Source organism: Urocitellus parryii, chromosome 8 (assembly GCF_045843805.1).
Source record: "Urocitellus parryii isolate mUroPar1 chromosome 8, mUroPar1.hap1, whole genome shotgun sequence".
Taxonomy (NCBI): domain Eukaryota; kingdom Metazoa; phylum Chordata; class Mammalia; order Rodentia; family Sciuridae; genus Urocitellus; species Urocitellus parryii.
In genome coordinates, this window is record NC_135538.1 from 106974142 (window position 1) to 106995401 (window position 21260).

The following is a 21260-nucleotide window of genomic DNA, read 5'->3' on the forward strand; positions in this document are numbered from 1 at the left end:
AGAACATGTAGAATGTGAGCTGAATGTTGAATAAACAGAAAGCAAAAGCTCAGACTGGGAAACTGTACAGGTCGACCCTCCCTTTAAAGAAAAGAAGAAGATGGAGTAGGAATCTACAGCATAAAAGACTTAAAACACATATCAACTTTTTGGGGGGAAGAATAAATGGGCAAGACCATACACTTAAGAATATGCACTTGGGTGAGTGACAAAATTATAAAGAAATGCAAAGCGGTGGTTACTATGAAAGTCACCTTTGGGAGGAGGAAGGTGATTGGGGTTGGGGCAGAAGCAATGGAGGGCCCCTTGGATAGCTGCCAAGTTCTAGTTCATGACCTGGGTGGTGGATACAAAGTTGTTGGGGGCGGGGAGGGAGTACCATTGAGTGCTAAGGATTAAACCCACAACCTAGAGCACGATAAGCAAGCCCAGAGCTACATTCACAGTCAAGATGTATGCTTTTCTAACAATTAAGTTATACATTTGTTTCAGTTGGTTTTCTACATGTTTTATTATGACTTATAAATGAGTTTTTAAAACCCACCTCTAATGGAGAGATCAGCAAACATTTTTAAATATTTTAGGTTTTGCAAGTCAAAAGAGGCAAAAGAGTGGATACTATGTAAGTACTTATATAACTATCTAAAATGCAATTATTTTTAAATAGTTTTAAATTATTTTTAAATGAGTAAGGATAAACTCAAAGCATTCCGACCCTCGAAGATCCAAAAGCCTTGAATGCCGGATCTCTGCTGTCTAGCACCCGCCAGTCAAGAGCTCCCAGCACTAAGTTGTCTGGGGAACGAGTGACCCTCCTCTCCGCTGCTAGACAGCAACATCCTCCGTGTTTCTAAGCAACTGGCGGAGAGGAGCGAGCACGCAAGCGCAGGAGCTCCAGCCTCCACCACCCGCTCAAAGAGAGCGCCACTCCTCAAAGGAGAGAACCTAGGGGTCCCTGAGCCTTAGAAATCCAGAACTGGCAAAGGCACCCTTCCTAAAACCGCAATCCAGATTCTCCCCTTAAGCCCTCTACTACATCCTTGTCACTCAAGGTATGATCTAGTAGACCAGCAGCAGCAGACCTGGGAACATTCGAGAAATACAAGAACCTGCTAGAATCAGACAGGAACCTTTCTTACCTGCCAAACCAGAACCCCACCCCAGACCTCAGTGTCTGCATTTTTAACAAGATTCTAGGAGATCCGCATGCTTCTTAACGTTTGACAGGTGTTGTTTCACAGTCCACATAAGTCATTGCTATAATAAACGCATCAAACCAGGAACAACTTTTATAGGTTAAACTTTTAACCTAGACACTAAAGGACCGCCTTTATGATTTATAAAAAGAAGGTTCCGAAGCTGGGTTCCCTATACTGATCATGGGTGAAAAGTATCCTCTGTCCATCAGTCCAGGACAGAATATACCACTGCATTCTGATTTCTGCTTTCAAAGCCAAAGGACAGTTTCTACTCCCAGAATGAATGTATCGCTTCTTTAAACAAGGTGAAAATGGGGGGAGGGCTCAAAATATGAGTGCTTTGCACCTGGCAGGATAAGTAGGTCAAATGGCAACATAAGAGAAATCTCAAGACTGAGGGAAGACACAGCACACTGTCTTTAACAAGAATAGAGGCAGCAGCCAACATGGTGCTCACAAAATGCAGCTGAAGAGCCCCCAGAAAACAGACCTCATTTTAAACTGCAAAAATGAAATTCCTGCAAACACTAAGACAGTGGCTCTGTACTCCCGAGAAATGTTCCCACATTGCTAACTTCCCTGTCTGATGAGTTCTCTCCCCCTCCATCTGTCTTGGGAAGCTGCAGACCTTGAGTTTTACTTCCTCATCAGATGATGGTGGCAAGTCAGAATAGACACATTCCAGTGCTAACAGAATCACTTTGTTTCACCAAGAAATCCTAAACAGAAGTGATTCACCAAAGAACACCACATTTATAGAAAAGAAAATGATCATATTTTTTTAAAGGCCAGGACAAAATTAAAAGAAACAATTAAACAGAAAGCAATTTTAAAATAATTTTTATTTTATTCTTTTTAAATATTTATTTTTTTAGTTGCAGTTGGACATAATTTGTTTTATTTATTTACTTTTATGAGGTGCTGAGGATTGAACCCAGGGCCTCGAACATACTAGGCGAGCACTCTACCTCTGAGCCATAACCTCAGCCCCTAAAAATAATTTTTTAAATACATGATACATATTATAACATAGATGAACCTTAAAAACATCATGCTAAGTGAAAACAATTAGTTACAAAAGAGCTCGTATATGATTCCACTTATATAAAATGTCCAGAATTTGAAAATCCTTATATATATGTGGGGGGAGATTGGTGGTTAATGGCCAAAGAATGTCAGCTTGTTTTGGAAGTAATGAAAATGTTCTAAAAGTGATTTGCAGTAATGTTGCACAATTCTGTGAACATACTAAGTTATTTGTGTACTTTAAATGGGTGAATTGTATGGTGTGTATATTTCAATAAAGCTGCTTTTTTTTTTTTTTTTTTTTAATTCATGGTACCACACAAGATACAGGCAAGTCTAAAACATGGAGTTCCTACTATAACACAAAGACTCTCTGAGCACGATCTGGAAAAAAGTAGAGGCCCTGCTATATTTATCCGGGGAAACACTCCCATCTCAGTTTGGGAAAGAATTTCACAGTTTTTTCAAGGTCATCAGTCTCACAGAAATCCCCAGCTGGTTTTAGGTTCCTGTTCCAGAAACGCTGGAAAAACCAAAACAGGCAAAGCACTTAACAAAACAGCACCTTTAACCTACGTGGGCTACATGAGAAACAGAATCATGGTCTAGACATGATGGGCTCTGTCAGAAAACAAAGTTGAGGATTCTCTATTGCTATAGAAACTCAAGTCCAAAATAGACTACACAGGAAATGGTTTCAAAAGGCCCCCAAAAAAACAACTCACAAAGAATAGTGGCCAAAAGAACCCCTTCCTCTATAGCCAAGGCCTTCTTTGTCAGCTCTGCTGACCCTAATGGGCCTTAACCTTGACCCAGTCTCTGTTTAATTTCCCAAACCTACAGCAGAGGTCATCATGAGAAGCCTTGTGAGGAGTCCGGCTGCACCCACAAGGATCTGTGTTGGCCTTACAGTCACAGCTGTTACAATGGAGAGAAAGACACAAGGGGAGTTGGGAAAGATGCCTCTTGCCCTGAAGCAAAATATACAAAACTCCAGGGCATCTGGGAGCCTTTGGAGATCAATCTCTGCAGCTTTCAGCCAACAGCTTTGTTCTGACCTGGTGACCTGGATTCTCTCTTATCCCCAGGCAAATTAAAAGACCAAACGTTATTAAGCAATTAATAATGAAGCAGATGCTGTTTGCCTTCTGTGTCTCTGACAGAAACCTGCTCCAAAAGGCCTACTTCAGTCTCTAAGGAGAAAATTACTATCTCCAATGCCAAGGGCAAAGGGAATTGGCAAGTGCCTAGAACTGTGCCTGGCACATAGTGATATTCAATGCCCCTTGAATGAATGCTGATATTCCCTTGGCATTCTGTACCTTCTTCCCTCGGCCTGGAAAAATACACAGCACACACACGCAAAACTGAATCTACACCTCTTCATTGTAACCCCATTTATAGCCTTGCAAAATCTAAAAGCATAATAACAAATACTGCTAAAATAGATTTCAGAGGGCTGGACATTTTATTAATTTTGTTACTAAAATACCTAAGCGCCTCAATCAATCACTAACTCATAGGAGGCGCGTTCTTGATAAATATTTGTTTTATGCTAAGTGAATCGAGGGCCCACTGTGTGCCAGGCGCTGTGCTATTCCAACTTCTGCAGCGTCCCCTTCCTTCCCAACCACTTCCACCTCGGCAGAGGCTGCCCTAAGTCCTCCTGTCGCCAGAGGCCGCTGCAGGAAAAGCACGGATTCCTTTCACGTCACTCTTTGATCCCTTGAGGTCGCTGCCCAGAGCTACGATGGCGGCGCCGGTGGCAGCTGTAGCCCGGCGGCTGCGGCGGCCCATTCGAAGGTCGCCCGCATGGCAAGGCCCCAGCCGTCGGCCAGCCTCCACCAAGCCGCCTCCAGCCCAGAGCTCCGCCGTGAGGGACGCCTTCCTGAGCTTCTTCCGGGATCGCCACGGCCACCGCCTAGTACCCTCTGCCTCAGTGCGTCCCCGCGGCGACCCGAGTCTGCTGTTCGTCAACGCGGGCATGAACCAGGTGGGGGCGGGGCCGTACTCATCAGGGGCGGAGTTCGTGAGTTTGCCCGGAGAAAGGCGCCGCGAGATTGGGCAAAAGAAGTGAGGGGTGGGGCTCACGGCTTTGGGAGAAAGGGGCGGGGCGAAGTTGGATGACGCGTTGGGGCGGAGCTTACGCCTAGATAGAGACTGGGGAGGAGTTTACTGGTCAGGGACGGGGTTTTTAGTCTCAGAATGGCAGGTGTGGAGTCCAGCGGAGTTATGAATAAAGATAACTTGACCGTTAATGTTTATTGAGCACCAGCTGTGTTCTCGGTAATGTTTTCTATTCTTTGATTTTGAGCAACACTTACTCTTTCTAGACTTCGTTGTTCTCATCTGTAACTTGAGGATCGGGTTGGAGGTTTACTTTAAAAGCCTACTAAATGCTGATAGTTTGGACAGTGCCCAGAACCAGTTTTGTTTTGTTTCTTGTTTGTTTTGGTATTGAGGATGGAACCCAGGGGTGCTTTACCCGTGAGCCACATCTCCAACCCCCCCCCTTTTTTTTTTTAAATTTTGAGACAGGGCGTCCTTAAGTTGCTTAGGGCCTTATTAAATTTCCCAGGCTGGACTTGAACCTGTGATCCTCCTGCCTCCAGCTTCCAAGTTGCTGGGATTACAGGCATGTGCCACCGCACCTGGCCTGTGATCAGTTTTGTTCCCTTAAGTTACTGAGTGTGTTTGAAGACGCTGAGATAAAGGCGTCACCTTTCAGTGCACTGTCTCCGGCCACCGGTACATTTATCATTCTTGATTATTTTACTAGTAGAGGGTCCCTAGCTGTGCTTCACACACACCAGAGATGGCTGCCACAGGCTCCCAGGTTGTCTTCCTAGGCCAAGACCACATTGTACTCTCAAGGTCACAATTGGCCTTCAGTCTGAACAGCTTTTGCTATGTCCACTCCCCATTTTTCTCTTCTAAGGAGATATCTGCCTTCTCCCTTCACATGCTTCTAGTTCAAGCCCATCTTCCTGGGCACTGTGGATCCTCGAAGTGAAATGGCAGGCTACCGGCGTGTGGCCAACAGCCAGAAATGTGTGCGAGCCGGAGGTCGCCATAATGATCTGGCAGATGTGGGTCGGGACCTTTCCCATCACACCTTCTTTGAGATGCTTGGCAATTGGGCCTTCAGGGGTGAATATTTTAAGGTGAGTCTCTAGGAAGTTCTGGAGTTAAGAAAGGATCAGAGTTAAGAAAAGATCAGACTTGATCCAGAAAGAGGCCAAGGTGAACTCTACCTTCCCTCCCTGTCTTCTTAGGCAGGGCCTCATACTAGATGTAGAGGCAAAGTGCTGGATAAACAGGTATAATGGGACTACACCTCATTTCCCTAATTGGGTTGTTTCCATGCCCTCCAGGGACTGTACCTCTCATCTAGTGGATGTGTTTACATTATCGTATGAATAAGTGGCCAGACAGCAGTGCTAAGGTGCTAACTGGAATTAAAAGTCACCCCAGACTAGGGTGGGTAGAGGATTTCATGAAAAAGTGGGATTCATTCTAGAACTTGAAAGAAGGTAGGCAGATGAACAGGGAAACTCTCTGGACAGGAAAAAAAAATAAACTTCAGAATCAGAAATGGTCTTGGTTTATTCCAGAAACAAGATAGGCAACGGAAATGGTTTTGTCTTCACTTAAGATCTGAACTCATGTGGCTTGGTTGGCACGTACTTGGGGCCTCCTCTCACCCACCTTCCCCCTTTCCCCCCCCCTTCCTGGTTTCTGCTGCAGGAAGAGGCTTGCAGCATGGCCTGGGAACTTCTGACTCAAGTCTATGGGATTCCTGAGGATAGGCTTTGGGTCTCCTACTTTGGTGGAGATCCCAAAACAGGACTGGACCCAGACCTAGAGAGCAGGGACATCTGGCTCAGCTTAGGGTAAGTCAGTCCCCTCTTTATATTCATTCATGGAGGGAAGGTAAACTGGAAAACAGACTGCCAGCATAGGTCCTTAGTCTCAGGGTCAGCTCTGTTCCTCTTCTTGCTGAGTTGGGACTTGGAGGAGGGAATCTCATGACAAAAGTGTCCCAGCTTCTGAATCTATCTCCCATCACTTACTTGGCTTTCTTCCCAGGGTGCCTGCCAACCGTGTACTTTCCTTTGGACCACAGGAGAACTTCTGGGAGATGGGGGACACTGGCCCTTGTGGGCCCTGTACTGAGATCCACTATGACCTGGCTGGTGGGGTGGGAGCCCCTCAGCTGGTGGAACTTTGGAATCTGGTATTCATGCAGCACAACAGGTAATGGGGTGCTGAAGCAGGAGAATTCTCGGCTAGAGGTTAAAAAGGTTGCCACCTTTTAGTCAGGGGCTGGGGTTGTGGCTCAGTGGTAGAGTGCTTGCCTAGCATGTGTGAGGCACTGGGTTTGATTCTCATTGACACATATAAATAAATGAATAAAATAAAGGCTCATCAACATCTAAAAAAATATTTTTAAATAAAGGTGGTAGTCTGAAGACTCATCCACTTTTTATAAAAACACACACTTAAAAGGCACTTAGTATGTATCAGACATATTTTTAAATACTTTTCAGATAATGACTGATTCAATCCTAGTCTTTGTCCATGCCAATTTAAACTAGTCTCTGGTCTGTTTGGATACAATGGAGTTGAACTTAATGCTCTTCAAGATTTTCTTCTAGCCTTGACATGTATTTCTAAAGGCAAAAAATTCTTTCCTACTGGGTGATGTCTGGGTCCAGGCAACGGTGAGGGTAGAGTTAGTACTGTATAAGAAAGGACAGGACTCAAGGCCATTGTCATGTCCACTGGGTGGGGGTGGGAGGGCAGAAGCATCCTGTTCCTCCCAGTGTTAATCTCCTTGGACTTCTCCTTACTCCACCTGGGCATCTGCCTCGAACCTGTATCCTGATTAACCTCATCTTATACATCTTCCCTGGTCAGAGAGGCCGATGGAAGCCTACAGCCCCTGCCCCATCGGCACGTGGACACAGGAATGGGCCTGGAAAGACTGGTGGCCGTGCTGCAAGGCAGGTGCTCCACCTATGACACTGACCTCTTCTCCCCGCTTCTCCATGCCATTCACCAGGTGAGCCTACCTCTGCCCTTCCAGAAGCTCTCTGACCTGCTTGTCACTAGCGCTCAGCCCCACTGGCTTGTCATCTTTGTTGAGAATTCAGAGTATTTCCAACACGTGGGGACAGTAAACAGCCAAGAATCCCAGGGTTTCAAACATGAGGCTGGGATTCACTGTTCCTTGATGTTGCTTCTAACTCCTTCCTTCCTTCAAACACTGTGAGTTGAGGCCTACTTTGTGTTGAGTCCTTTGTGCTTGGTACAGAGGATACAGCCATAAACAGAGAGATTGCAGAGATTACCTGCCAGTATGAAAGACAATAAATAAATATATGAACAAATAAGATCATAGGTTACTTGTAAACAAGTGATAAACATTGCTGATAGTAATCAAGGGGGATACCAAGGAATACTAGATGAGGTATGTGGAGAAGGCTCACCAGAGATGACCTTTGAACTGAAACCTAAAAGAGGAGACAGCAACAGGAAGTTTATTTCAGGCTGAGGGTACAGCTGGTACCAAATCCTTGAGGCAGGAAAAGGCTTGACATGTACCAGGGACCAAAGACAGCCAGCCTGCTAAAGTAGAGTCACAGGAGATGTAACTGGCCACGTGTCAGTTAGATTTTGCTATATAATAAAATACCCAAATGTTCCTTGACTTATAACCGCCATTGAGCTCGTGAGTCTGAGGCAGGCTGTTTGTTGGTTAGCTGGGTCATTCTTTTGGTCTTGTGTGAGGTCACCATACATCTGTGCTCAACTATAAGGCAGCTCTGTTTCGGGGTTTGGCTGACTTCCAGTTGGGGTGAGTGGGCTGTATGTCCATCATCATCCAGCTGGCTAGCTCAGGCTTGTTCACATCACAGTTCAGCAAGGTTCCGGGAAGGAAAGCAGAAGTGTAGGCTTGGGATGGTGTCCTTTTCACTATATTCCATTGACCAGAGCAAGTCACAAGGCCAGCTTCAGACGCAATGGAGAAATCGATTCTGTCCTTCCATGGGAAGTAGCTGTAGTTTCATCACAAAGTGCTGTGTGCTCGGGAAAGGACTGTTTTAGCAAACAACCCATCACAGAGAAGAAAGCAGGAGTCAAGTCTTGTGAGGCCTTGAAGTCCAAAGTGAGGCTTTTATTCCACCTGTGGTGAAAAGGACTGGGGTGTGGGGTGACGGGTCTCAGATACGCACGCTTCTGAAGGGCCACTCTTGTGTGGATCACGGGCTACAGGGTGATAAGAGTAATGGCCAAGAAACAGTTAGGAGGCCATTAGCAGGCCAGTCAAGACACCATGGGGCACAACGAAGGTGGCAGCAGCGGAAATAGAAAAAACAGATTGATTGGGGAGTTCTCATGGAAGTAGAAGAAAAGGACCCGCTGAGGGATCAGATAGGGAGGGGTAGGGTTAAAGACTTGCCAGCAGTGAATGACAGGGCTGTTTACTGTCTTGAGGAAGCCTGGGGAAGGGGTGGAATCCAGCGAGCACTCCCATGTGTAGATTGTAAGGCCTGCTTCAGAGGTCAGATCTGCACCTGATGAGTTCTGTGGCCTGTGTCCCTTAGCTCCTCTGAGCCTCAGTTTCCTCTGTTTAAAGGTAATAATACCTCTTGAACAGGGCTATTTGTAGGATGATGTCATTTTTCAATGAGGCGCCCAGTTCTGAGAGTAGAAATACAGTAAGTGATCACAGCCATGATCATTGTTAATGCTGATGTAAGCCCCATGTAGGCAGGACTAGCTCTCATTCACCTGGGTAGCTTCTCCAGAAGCCCATTCTGGAAGTGGGTGACTGTAGGGCTGAGGGCTGATGCAGTGGAATCAATGAAGAACATCTACCTGGGCAGATCAGTCAGGGCCAACAGCATGTTTCCTCTCCTGTTTTCCAGAGCTGTGGGGCACCCCCTTACTCAGGCCGGGTAGGAGCAGCAGACGAGGGACGCATAGACACAGCGTATCGCGTGGTGGCTGACCACATCCGCACACTCAGTGTCTGCATTGCTGATGGCGTCTCCCCGGGAATGTCAGGTGCCCCGTGAGTCTGGAAGGGCTCCACAGAGTGGCAGGAGCTGTTGGGGGCTACTGGGCAAGGAGGGAAGGACATGGAACAGTGGGTCAGGTGGAGAGCACAAGACAAATGGGGGAGAGGGCTTACTGTGATCAGGGGCTGCTGGGGGCTCATATCTGGGCTCTGAACCCCCTAGGTTGGTTCTTCGTCAGATTCTTCGGCGAGCTGTGCGCTTCTCCACGGAGGTCTTACGGGCACCACCTGGCTTCCTGGGCAGCTTGGTGCCAGTAGTGGTGGAGACACTGGTAAGGCCTCCCTAGGCCCTGAAAGACCCTACGACTGAGCCCAGCTAGTACCCCTGAGCCTGGGTCCCCAGGGTTCCTCATCCTAAGTGTCCAGCCCAGCATCCTCTCTGCCAGAGTTGCTTACAAGAGGCAAGGAGGCTGCCTGAGGGTCCTGGCCCAGGCCACTGAGCCTTTGACCTTAGGGTTCCCTTCTGCCTCTATCCCTAACCCACAGGACAACCAGTGGCCTATATATGCCCCTTCCCCTGTCCCTCAGAGGGCTTGAGCCTCCAGGGCAGTTGTCCTCAGGGAGGCCTAAGGTGGGCTGGCTGCCCATCAGGCCTCCTCAGCCCTCTTTACCTTCCCTAGGGAAACGCTTATCCTGAACTGCAGAAGAACTCAGCACAGGTACTAGATTTGGGTGGAGAGGGAGGGACGATGGGAGATTTGTGGAGAGAGATCCCCCTCTAAGGAGACCCAGCTCCACTCCTGCCCTGCCCTGTTCAGATAGCCAACCTAGTGTCGGAGGACGAGGCCGCTTTCCTGGCCTCCCTGCAGCGGGGCCGGCGGATCATTGACCGAGCTCTGAGGCGCCTGGGGCCTTCTGATTTGTTCCCTGGTGAGTAAGGTACCTAGCTGGAGTGTGAGGAGTTCCCAGACACCCCAAGGTAGGGAGGGGAAAGAGCTCTGGGCCAGTCCTGTGGCTCCTGTCCACATCCTGCCTCCCTGTGCCTCCTCTCCTGTCCCCACAGCAGTCAACTCACCCCGCGTCTCCCTACCCTGCATTGCCCAGCCAGCCCTGCCTCATGTCCCTCTGATCCAAGGGGGCCTGCATGCTTAGGCGGAGCCTCCCCACTCCTCTAAATACCCCAGCTCCAGCCTTGGAAATGAAGCTTGAAGGTGACCCCTCATTGAGGAGTCCCTTGTACAGGGAGAGGGCACTTGTGCTTGGCACATGGTTGTCTCTATGTGCTTAGAAAAGCCCTGGCTCCTTACTTCTCCCTTATGTCTCTCCCCTTCCTTTGCTGTACCCATGTCCTCCTCAACACTCTGTCCTCCTTCCTCAAAGCCGAAGTGGCCTGGTCCTTATCACTATCTGGGGACCTGGGGCTCCCCCTGGACCTGGTGGAGCTGATGCTGCAGGAGAAGGGGGTGAAGCTGGACTTTGCAGGGCTGGAACGACTGGCCCAGGAGGAGGCCCAGGTACAGCTGGGGCACCCCCGTTCTGGTTCTCTTGGGACATGTCAGCCTCTTCCCCAGCCCTGAGTTCCTGGGGCAAGATCTATAGCTATTGAGAAGAATCCAGAGGCTGAGATAGTCTGTCCCCTCACCCATGGGAATGATGGAACAGAAAGCTCAGCCCCTGCTCAGAGCCTATGGAGAAGAACACTAGCTGGCAGTAAGCTGAACAGAGAAGAAGAGGAGAGGCCAGAACAGCATCCTAGAGAGGGGGCTCCAGGGGCGGTGTGTAGGAAGGCCCGGGCCCAAGGAGCCTGCGTGAGGGAGGGTCCACCAGCCAACCAAGCCCTGAGGTCATATTCCATACCCCTCTGCAGAGTCCGTGGGGACAGGGCTTTCAAAGGCACAAGTCCCATGGCATTCTCTGTACTTGTTTCTTTCATGCACGGGTCCTACAGCACCGGGCTCAGCGCACTGAGCCAGAGCAAGAGCAAGGACTGCACCTCAATATCCATGCACTGGGGGAGCTGCAACGCCAAGGGGTGCCCCCAACCGACGACAGCCCCAAGTATAGCTACTCCCTGCAACCTGATGGGGGTTATGGTGAGAGCCTGGACCCAAGCTGGTGGCCACAAGCTTGCCTGAACATGATTGGGGAGGACATCAAAGATGATGGCTCCCAGCCCTTATGCATTCCCCAGGCTAGACACCAGGGGTCGCTGCGGCCCCAGCCTGGTGCCTGCTGGCCTCAAGTCACAGACCCACATTCCACATCCCCAGCCACGGTCTACCACAGATAACCCTTCTGCACCCTGGCAGAGTTTGGCACCTGTGAGGCCCAAGTATTGCGGCTGTATGCAGAGGACGGGACAGCTGTGGCTTCTGTGGGGGCAGGCCAGCGTTGTGGCTTCCTCCTGGACAGGACCAACTTCTATGCTGAACAGGGGGGTCAGGCTTCTGACCGAGGCTACCTGGTGCGGGCGGGACAGCAGGTGAGTGTTCCCCACCCTAGGCTAACTTCTGTGGAGGCAGACCTAAGCCTGGATGGGGGCCAAAGGGAGGGAGAAGACACAAGCAATGCTCCCGCATCTTGGCCCTGCTCTCCCTCAGGATGTGCTGTTCCCCGTGGCCCGGGCCCAAGTCTTCGGGGGCTTTGTCCTGCATGAGGCAGTGGCCCCTGAATGCCTGCAAGTGGGGGACCAGGTGCAGCTTCATGTGGATAAGGTAAGGACCCCAGCCCAGTTATGCTCAACGTCTGTGACCCCTTCAACCTCCCCAGGCCCCATCCTCACCCAGGACCCTGAATGACAAAAGCGTTACAGGCCTGGCGTCTGGGCTGCATGGAGAAGCACACGGCCACCCACCTCCTGAGCTGGGCTCTGCGGCAAACCTTGGGCCCCCACACAGAGCAGCGGGGCTCCCATCTCAATCCAGAACGACTGCGCTTTGATGTGGCCACCCAGGTGAGCCAGGCACAGGAAGACAGGCTTTATATAAAGCAAGTGGCTTAGAGAAAGACAGTCCAGTGTGCCAGGATTGACCAGACTAGACAGTGGGCCTCTCCTAGCTCTGATGTTGGGTTCTGCAGGCTGCAGCTAGGGACACTCCCTTCACCTCCAGCCACCCACCTACCTTATTCCCACTGTCACCCTAGCTATTCTTCTTTACATTGGGCTGCCTTTTCCCTTCTCTGTTCCCCTTCTCCCTCTCTACCCATCAGCTCTAATCCTTCCACCAAAGTTCACTCATTGACGACTCCCAGTCCTACCTGCTGACCCCTTGCTTCTGCAGTGCCCTCAGCTATATTTCTCTCCCATTGGGCCTCTTGTTGTAAGTTTTCTAAGGACAGAAGTTGCTATTTTCATCAACTTCTGATGCCCAGTGAAAGGGCTGCAGCTTCCAGTAGGCCCAACTCCCAGGTGGCCTTCTAAGGAAGATAATTATTCCTCTACCAACGTTTATTGAGAACCTATTATGTGCCAGCCACTGTTGTAGAACCTGGGGATAGTTCAGTGAACATCAACTGCTCCTTAATGCATCAGTTACAAGGATAAGGCTAATGCCTGTTTCCATGTCCATTTCCCCCAACCCTCCAGGTCCCACTGACCCCAGAGCAGCTCCGGAGAATAGAAGATACTGTGCAGGAAGCCGTGGGGCAGGACGAGGCTGTATACATGGAGGAGGTACCTCTGGCACTCACTGCCCACATCCCTGGCCTGCGCTGTCTGGATGAGGTCAGTTGATGGAGATGGCCTGCTCCCTTCAGTCATATCCAGAAGGCTTCCTCCTTGTCCTTTACAGGCAGTTACAGGCCTGTCCCCTCTTAACCCTCAGGTGTACCCAGACCCAGTGCGGGTGGTGTCCGTGGGGGTACCCGTGGCCCGTGCGTTGGACCCCGCCTCCCAGGCTGCACTGCAGACCTCCGTGGAGCTCTGCTGTGGGACGTGAGTCTCTCTCTGCTGCCCTGACCCGGGGCCCTAGATCTTTACCTTTCCATGGTCTTTGGAGCCACCACACCTCCACTTGGGCCTCAGGCTTCTCCCTTCTCTCCAATAATCCCTTCTGACTTTGTCCTGCCTCCTCCTTCCCATAGGCACCTGCTACGCACAGGGGATGTGGGGGACCTGGTTATCATCGGGGAGCACCAGCTCACCAAAGGCACCACTCGTCTGCTGGCCGTCACCGGGGAGCAGGCCAAGCAGGTCAGTGCACCAGTAGGCCCAGGAGACTCCCAGGTGTGGACAGGGAGGGCAGGGGACACAACTGCTCAGGGATGCCCCGCAGTGGAGCCAGTGTTCATATTCGCACACCGGTGTGGCCAGGCCAGCTGTTGGCAACTGGCACCTGGTAAGATTATTTGGTGCTATTACCTTGATGAGCTCTTGGCTGTTAAATATTTCTAATTTGACCTTGACCAGCTGCAAGCCCCTGTCCTAGGGAGGTGACAGTAAGCCTGGAAGCTCTGACCATCTTGTCTCCTCTCTGCAGGCCCGAGAAGTGGGCCAGAGCCTCACCCAGGAGGTGGAAGCAGCCACAGAGCGGCTGAGTCGAGGCACCCAGGACCTGGGGGAGGCACAGCGGCTATCCAAGGACATGGGACGGCTCACGGAGGTAGGGGCCATCCCCATAAGGGAGCTGTTTCCCACCTTCTCTTGGTCCTGTTCCCTTCCCGGGCTTCCCTGGACCCTTTCAGTCTCTACCCAGCACTCCAGTTGGTTTGGGCTCCAGGGGTTTGTCTGCAGGGCGGGTGAGGTGTCCGCCCAGGCCCTGCTGCTCCCTGCCTCAGAGGCATGACCTAGGGAAAGGGCAAAATGACACACCCTGGCCACAGGCTGTGGACACTGCCACGATGCCCCAGTGGCAGCGACGGGAGCTTCAGGCCACATTGAAGGTGCTCCAGCGTCGCGCCAACACGGCCATCCGCAAGCTGGAGATGGGCCAGGTAAGAGGGGGTGTGGCCACGCCCCTGTGAACCCCAAGAAGCTTTCCCCTAAAAAGGCTAGGGTGGTGGGAGGCAAGTCAGAGCCTATGCAGGGACAAAGGGGAAGGGGCTGGTGACCACTGCTTCCTTCACCTGCCAGCCAGGAGCCATCTCAAACTGTGTCCCCATTTTTCTCTCTGCTAAACTGTCTCCCCCAGCTTTTCCTCCAGGAAACCTAACTTGATTAACCCCATTGAACCCGCATTGCCCTGTGACTGTCATTCCCCTCCTGGTCCATCTGTGCTCAGCCTTCCTCCTGTCACCTTCAGTGACTTATTTGTAGGGGCCTAGAGCTAAGATGAAAGGGAAGAGGCAAGGCAGGCGGGAAGGACGTGGGTGGAGCACAAAAAAACGAGGACATCCTTGGCAGAGCCCTGCCGCCACCACCACTCAGAGCTGATGACCTTCACTGAGGGAGGGCACAGAAGCACATGGGGATCTGGACTGGGGCTTAATTCTGAGGTGGGATGATGGGAAATCTGGCTCTCAGCTTGACCCCTCTACTGTCCTTCCTGCCCCACAGGCTGCAAAGAAATCCGAGGAGCTGCTCAAGAGGCACACGAAGGGGCCTCTGATAGTGGACACAGTCCCTGCTGAGTCCCTATCAGTGAGTGCTGGCACTGGGGGCTGCCTCAGGGCCCGAGGAGGACACGGTCCTGGCTGGGAGGTATCTGAGAGTCTAGGAAGCTAGGCAATCCCCTGTGTCCTCCCACCAGGTGCTGGTGAAGGTGGTGCGGCAGCTGTGCGCACAGGCCCCCAGCACATCCGTGCTCCTTCTCAGCCCCCAGCCAGTGGGCAACGTGCTGTGTGCCTGTCAGGTGGCCCAGGTAAGGGAAGCGGGAGAGCACCCCACCCCTGGCAGCTCCTGGTCCAGCTCTCTGATTCTGTATCTTTTATTCCTCCCAGACAAGAAGGTCAGGATGCCTAGGGGACATCCCAGAATGGGCATAGGGCAGTTTCCTTTTCCCTAAAGATAGCCCTTTGCTGCCCCAGAAGACACTGTGGGACTCCCTAATCCCCACCCCTCCCAGGCTCACTTCCCTGCAACAAGTCACAGATGCTCATCAGCCTCTGCCCATAGCTAGAGAGGGGCTGCTGGTCACCAGGATGCCACTCTTGCGGGTCCGCTGAGTGGAGGCTGGCAGCGAGGGCTGCTGTGCATCCCTTCCCCTTCTGATTCTGTCCTCAGGGTGCCACACCCACCTTCACAGCAGAGGGATGGGCGCTGGCTGTGTGCAGCCACATGGGGGGCAAGGCCTGGGGCTCTCGAGTGGTGGCCCAGGGCACTGGAAGCACCACAGACCTGGAAGCTGCCCTCAGGACAGCCCGAACCTACGCCCTTAACCAGCTCTGACCCAGGTCCACCCTGGCACCCACATGGACTAAAGGCACGCAGCTGGCACCCCGAAAGGGCCAGCAGAACCTCCAGTAAGCTGAAGCAGAGAGGATTCGAGGCTGGAGGCCAAGTGGCTGAGCGGAATTGGGCCACCTCTTCTGGGCCCTGCATGACACGAGGAGACATGGGCCAGGGGAAGCAGAAGTGGGCCCAGAGACACACCATCCCCACCCAATGTGAAGACACGAGCTGTTGTGGCTGTGATTGCTTATTAAAAAGTACTTCAGGGGCTGGGGATGTGGCTCAAGCGGTAGTGCGCTCGCCTGGCATGCGTGCGGCCCGGGTTCCATCCTCAGCACCACATACCAACAAAGATGTTGTGTCCGCCAAGAACTAAAAAATAAAAATATTAAAAATTCTCTCTCTCTCTCTCTCCTCTCTCTCTTTAAAAAAAAAAAAAAAAAAAAAAAAAGTACTTCACGGGCTGGGGATGTGGCTCAAGCAGTAGTGGGCTCGCCTGGCATGCGTGCGACCTGGGTTTGATCCTCAGCACCACATACAAAGATGTTGTGTCCGCCAGAAACTAAAAAATAAATATTAAAATTCTCTCTCTCTCTCTCTCTTGCTCTCTCGCTCTGTCTCTCTCTTTAAAAAAAAAAAAAAGTACTTCACAAAGGATTGGAAGCTCTGGAAGTTTCTTCTACTTAAAACAATGTCCAGTGCTTGCCTCACATGCACAAGGCCCCTGGCTTCAATCCCTAGCACCATCAAAAAAAAATTTTTTTTCTTCCCAGCATGGCATAGGTGCCCCATCACCAGTCCGACCACTCACACAGAGCAGAAAGGCCACCCAGGATCCCAGTCTGGACCATCCTCATCCTCAGAGTGCTCAGAAGGTCCTGAATGCTGGGCTTAGCTGGGTGCCACCTAAGGGCTTCCTGGCTATCGGAATCTAGAAGTGTCCTATGTGAAAGTCATGACAGCAGAGCCAACCCTCCCAGTGACTTCTTGTTTTAGTTCAGGCCCTGCTGACTTGTTGAGAACACTGAGCAACAGGAGCTGCTCAATCATTGAGACTGTGGCAAGCACCAGACAGTTTCTGCTTGGAAACAAGTTTCAGACTTGCTTTTAGTGGGAGAAATAGGCAAGAAAGAGAAACAAGAGCCAGGTACGGTGACACAGGCCTGTAATCCCAGCTTCTCAGAAGATTTAGGTAGGAGGAGGGCAAGTGTGAGACCAGCCTGGGCAATTTAGTGAGACCCTATAACAAACTAAAAAGGGCTGAGGATGTAGCTCAGAATTAGAGAACCTGCCTGGCATGTGTGAATCCCCAAGTTCAGTCTCCAGCACAGAAAAAAAAGAAGAGGGTGTTAGACAGTGATGAAACTAAAGTGAGACTGGGGGTCAGGAGGGTGGGGTGGCATTACTGCCTCACCTTCAGGTGGCATCCGAGCTGGGAGCCCGAGGTGAGAGTGTGAGCCCCACAGAAGTCTGAGACAAGTGTTCCAGGCAGAGGGCAGCCAGTGCAGGCCCCTGCAGTGGGGTGAAGAGGCCAGTGCCACTGAGCAGGGAGCTGGGATAGTAGGGGAGAGGTCAGAGAGAGCATGGGGTCAGACCAACCACAGGCTTTTTAAAACCAGTTACACAGCACCTGCCCCAGCCAGAGCTGAAGCAAACAGCTGCCCAGAGCTGGAGGAGGTCAGGGGCTGGAGGGATGGCCTCCTCCCCCGCCAGAATGAGTTCACCCTGCTCCAAGCCAGGCACTAGAACTGCCTGTTCCCAAATCCTGTTGCAAGATGAAAAACAGAACCTCTGTGGACCCATCTTCAGTGCAGGGGTCCCCTGGCTACCAGATTTTGGGGTTGTCTATTAAAAAAAAAAATGTGTTGGAATGCAGGGTGTCATTCCTCGAACAGTGTCTCATTCTGATTGAGTCGTGATGATTTGTGGGTAAACCCATGCAGGGCTTGAAGGGGCTGATAGCCCTGGTGCCTGACTTTGGACTGCATAGCTGTACCTTAGGAGTGTCCCAGCTGCTCCTGTTCACTGATGCTCACCACAGGCCCAGCTCCTCCCTGGGCACCGCAGTGCATTGTGGTATTCCCATTCTATTGATAGTGGAGCATCTGAGATATTCATTTACCCAAGGTAACTAAGTGACAGTAATCCACAGAGTTGAAGTTAAAGCTGAGTTCAGCCTTCATGAGACACCACCCCCACTAGGCTGCCTCTCCCTTCCAGAAAGATGTTTTTCTTTTTTGTTTCTTTTGTTTGTTTTTTAAGTAGCCAGCCCCTTGGAGATCAGGGACACCAACCACATTGGTCACTCCAGGTCCGGAAGTGGGGCTGGCACTCAGCTTGGGGCTGGGAAGGCCTGGATGCTTCCTGCCTCAGGGGCCCCCTGTTTACATCTTGGAGAAAGATGTGGGTCTTCAGGAAGCCTTGAGGAAGCTCAGTGACTCCTGGGGGTGCCCGGAAAGAGCCTTCCCATCCTCGGTTTCCACCATGCTTTTCCTGATCCACTTCCCCGCCCGACCCCAACCTTTTCACACAACGGTATCCAGAGGCCAAAGCACCCATGGCAAGAGCTCTGCCGTCACCTCTCCACACAAAAAGTCCACCCATTCCCAAACTCGCCCCCAGAAGCACCAGGCCTCGCCCAAGGTCGCGGAGCTCCCGCTACCAACCGCCCCACGCAGCCGATTCCCCAGGAAGCCCCAGGGCGACCAGCGAGCCGCGTGCCCGGCCGCAGGACAACCGTGGGGGCCGCCCCCTGCGCTCCCCACACCTCGCCCTGCGACGACCGCACGGCCCGCCCCCTGGCGACGCAGGCGTCCCTAACGACCCTGCGGCCAGTGAGGGCGAGCGCCCGGCCTCCGGAGCTGGAGAGGGACCTCTGGGAGAGGGGACACCCACCCAGGGCTCCCGGATCGATCCTACGCACCGGAGCGGGGCCCAGAAGCCCCTGGGGCTCCAGCGCCCTCCTCACACACAGCCCATCGCCTCGGCCCCACACTTCCAGTAGCGGGGGAAGCGCTGGTCCAGGTCGGCACGTACTGCTCTGTCCCCACCCTACCCGGGTCCCCTCGAGGGGATCCGCCCCCACTTACCCGTCCTACCCCGTCACTATTTGCAAACTGGCCCCAAGGACTGGGGTCCCCGTGAGGGGAGTGGGGAACTGTGGGAATAGGAGGGGGAAGGTGAGACATCAGGTAGGTGGCGAGGGACAGCATTCCTACTCTGGGGCCCCAGTCCTCTTAGAAAGACTGTCCCTTCATCCCCAGCGGGAGGGCTGCAACCCTGCAGCTCCAGAAGCTTCCCTCCTGGTTTCCCTTGGTTACCGAAGAGAAGCCAGAGCCTCTTCAGCCCAGGTAGGACGAGGGAGGGACCCGCTGGCCTTTGGAGCCAAGCTTCCCTACCGTGGTGTCTGAGGGAAGTTGAGGATGAGGGATGGGGAGAGGAGCCTCCCCTGGAGTCCTTTCTGAGACAACAGGCCTTAGTGAGCGGAACTGGGGGAGGGGTCCCAGAGCTTATGAACCCGCTGTTTCACTGAGACAAAGACCAAGCCTGGGCTCTGTCAGAGAAACTCTTTTTCCCTTCATCTTGTGATTCCACAAACTGAGAATTCCCAACTGGGAATTCAGGAGTGACATCCTAAGGTGAGCCATGGTGGCCATGAAAGAGGTCAAGGCAGGTGTGGGCCAAAGCCCAGGCCCCTGAGGAGGGCAATCCTCAGGGAATCCTGGTGTGAGGTTGTGGTGGGGTAGGGACTAAGAAGGCAGAGGAAGCTGAGCAGGAAGAGCCACAGGGGCTCTAGCAGGCAGGCCATCACAGCTGGGGCACCTCCAGGGGCTGATAGAGGGCTGGACACCTCTGTTTCTAGTTCAGAGGAAGGGATGCAAGGACAGTTGAGGACCAGGGTGTGAGGAGCAAGGTGAGGAAGCTCCCCCACAATGTCATCTACTTCCCATTTGGGCAGTGGGAAGAACCTTTGCCTGGAGCGGTTGAATTTACCTAGGAACTTGAGAAACGACAGAGAAGGTCGAAGACTTCCCCTGTGAGGAGAGAATGTGCTAGAGACTGAGGCATCAACTCTCCGGTCTGTGAGGAACAAGGGCCCTGCATGAGTCATGGGGAGGGAGAGCCAAAGGAGGCAGGCAGGGTTCCAGCTTGGGGGAGGCTTCAGAGTCCAGCAGTGAATGGAGACAAGGAGGCCTGGGCTGCCTAGGTCAGCACCTGAGTGGGTAACCCTGGGTTCCATGCTGGTGACAAGAGCTCATGAGCTAGAGAAGGCGGGAGGCCAACAGGGCAAGTGCTGTGAATCACCAGGTTGGGATTAATCCAGCACCTCATGGGAGGAGAGGGAGCACTGGACAGACAGAAATTCAGACCTCAGTCCTCACTATCTAGGGGACAGCAAATAACTGAAGCTTTCTGAGCTTTAGTTTCATTTGTGAAATGGAGATGATAGTGTTTTAATAATAACAATCCTCTGTAATATATTTGAGGAGTGAATAAATTACATAGGTGAGGCATCTGGCATCTTTGTCATAGTATTCACACGTGCCCCCAGTGCTGTTTCTGGGCCTGGCACTCTGAAATGTCACACACACACATTAACTGCTTAGTCCTCTAGATAATCCCATGAAGGGAAGTGTTGCCACCTCCATTTTACAGATAAAGACACTGAGGCTTAGTGGGGTTAAATGTCCCACAGATGCAAGGGACAGAGTAGGGATGTGATTTGAGGCCCATATTCTGAACTTTGGGCCAGTTGTGTGCTCCTGCATGCTATTAAGTACCTACAGTTCAAAAAATGATGGTTCTATCTAGCCAAGGATATGGTTTCCAGAACAAGCCATCAAAAAACTGGGGTAGTAGTTTTGTTTCCTGTGCTTACGCATGTTAAGAATGGACCCTTGAGGTTATGACCTAGTGTGGACATGGTCCCTTTGTGATTTCGGGATCCTGACTAAGGACATATTCTAAGGACAAAGAGTGGGCACCTGGAGAGGGTTGGCCTTTCCCCAGGGATCATGGTCCTGGGTTGGCAGTGCTTGATGTTGGAGACTTCAATCCATGAAGCCCACCTTGCCTGTGAGGCAGGCCCCAGAGAAAGATGAAAGTCCACAGCACACCCCCCACCCTCCTCTCTCCTCCTCCAAGGGCATCCCTTAGATGGGGACACCAACTGTGCCCCAAGAGCCACCCTGCTGGTAGCTCTGACCTCTCTGGAATGTCAGAGAGAATTCCTGCCCAGAGTCAGGAACATGCTTCCAGGCTTCATTCTGGGATCCCCTGACTGCCCCAGAGGCTCCCTAAGGAGGTGAGGCTCCAGAGAGGAACTTGAGCCCTTTCGGGGACTGTCCTCTCCTCTGGGGACCTTGAACTCTCTGGGTTCCCCCTAGGCCCTCAACTAATGGGTGTCTATCCATCCCTGCAGGCTCCCAGGGAAGACAGTGCTGCTCACTGACACCCTCAGCTGCAGACTGGTGAGTCCAGGCCAGACTGAGGCCAACCTGTGAAGTAGGTGGCTATGGCAGGCCTCCCGCCTCCAGCTCCTGTGGTCCCCCCACCATTCTCCTCTCGGTGGGACATTCCCTTCCCCTTTTCTAACGGTGCTCTCTTGCATCTGAAATTCATTCACACTGAGATGTAGATTTTTTTTTTTTTTTTGGCAATACTAGGGATCAGAGAAGTA

The 21260-nt window shown here is 51.9% G+C and overlaps 1 protein-coding gene across 1 annotated transcript; it reads left to right on the forward strand.

Moving 5' to 3' along the window:
- The first annotated feature begins 3774 nt into the window (after nt 1-3774).
- On the forward strand, nt 3775-15944 carry Aars2 (alanyl-tRNA synthetase 2, mitochondrial). Its single transcript, XM_077801621.1, has 22 exons — nt 3775-4218; nt 5198-5389; nt 5973-6118; nt 6315-6482; nt 7146-7290; nt 9161-9306; nt 9476-9584; nt 9933-9971; nt 10071-10182; nt 10633-10766; nt 11201-11345; nt 11562-11734; nt 11853-11966; nt 12065-12205; nt 12839-12976; nt 13077-13186; nt 13336-13444; nt 13731-13853; nt 14074-14184; nt 14747-14830; nt 14940-15050; nt 15413-15944. Exons 1-22 carry the CDS (start codon nt 3976-3978, stop codon nt 15575-15577), a joined length of 2958 nt encoding a protein of 985 aa, XP_077657747.1. The 5' UTR covers nt 3775-3975; the 3' UTR covers nt 15578-15944.
- Nucleotides 15945-21260: the final 5316 nt, after the last annotated feature.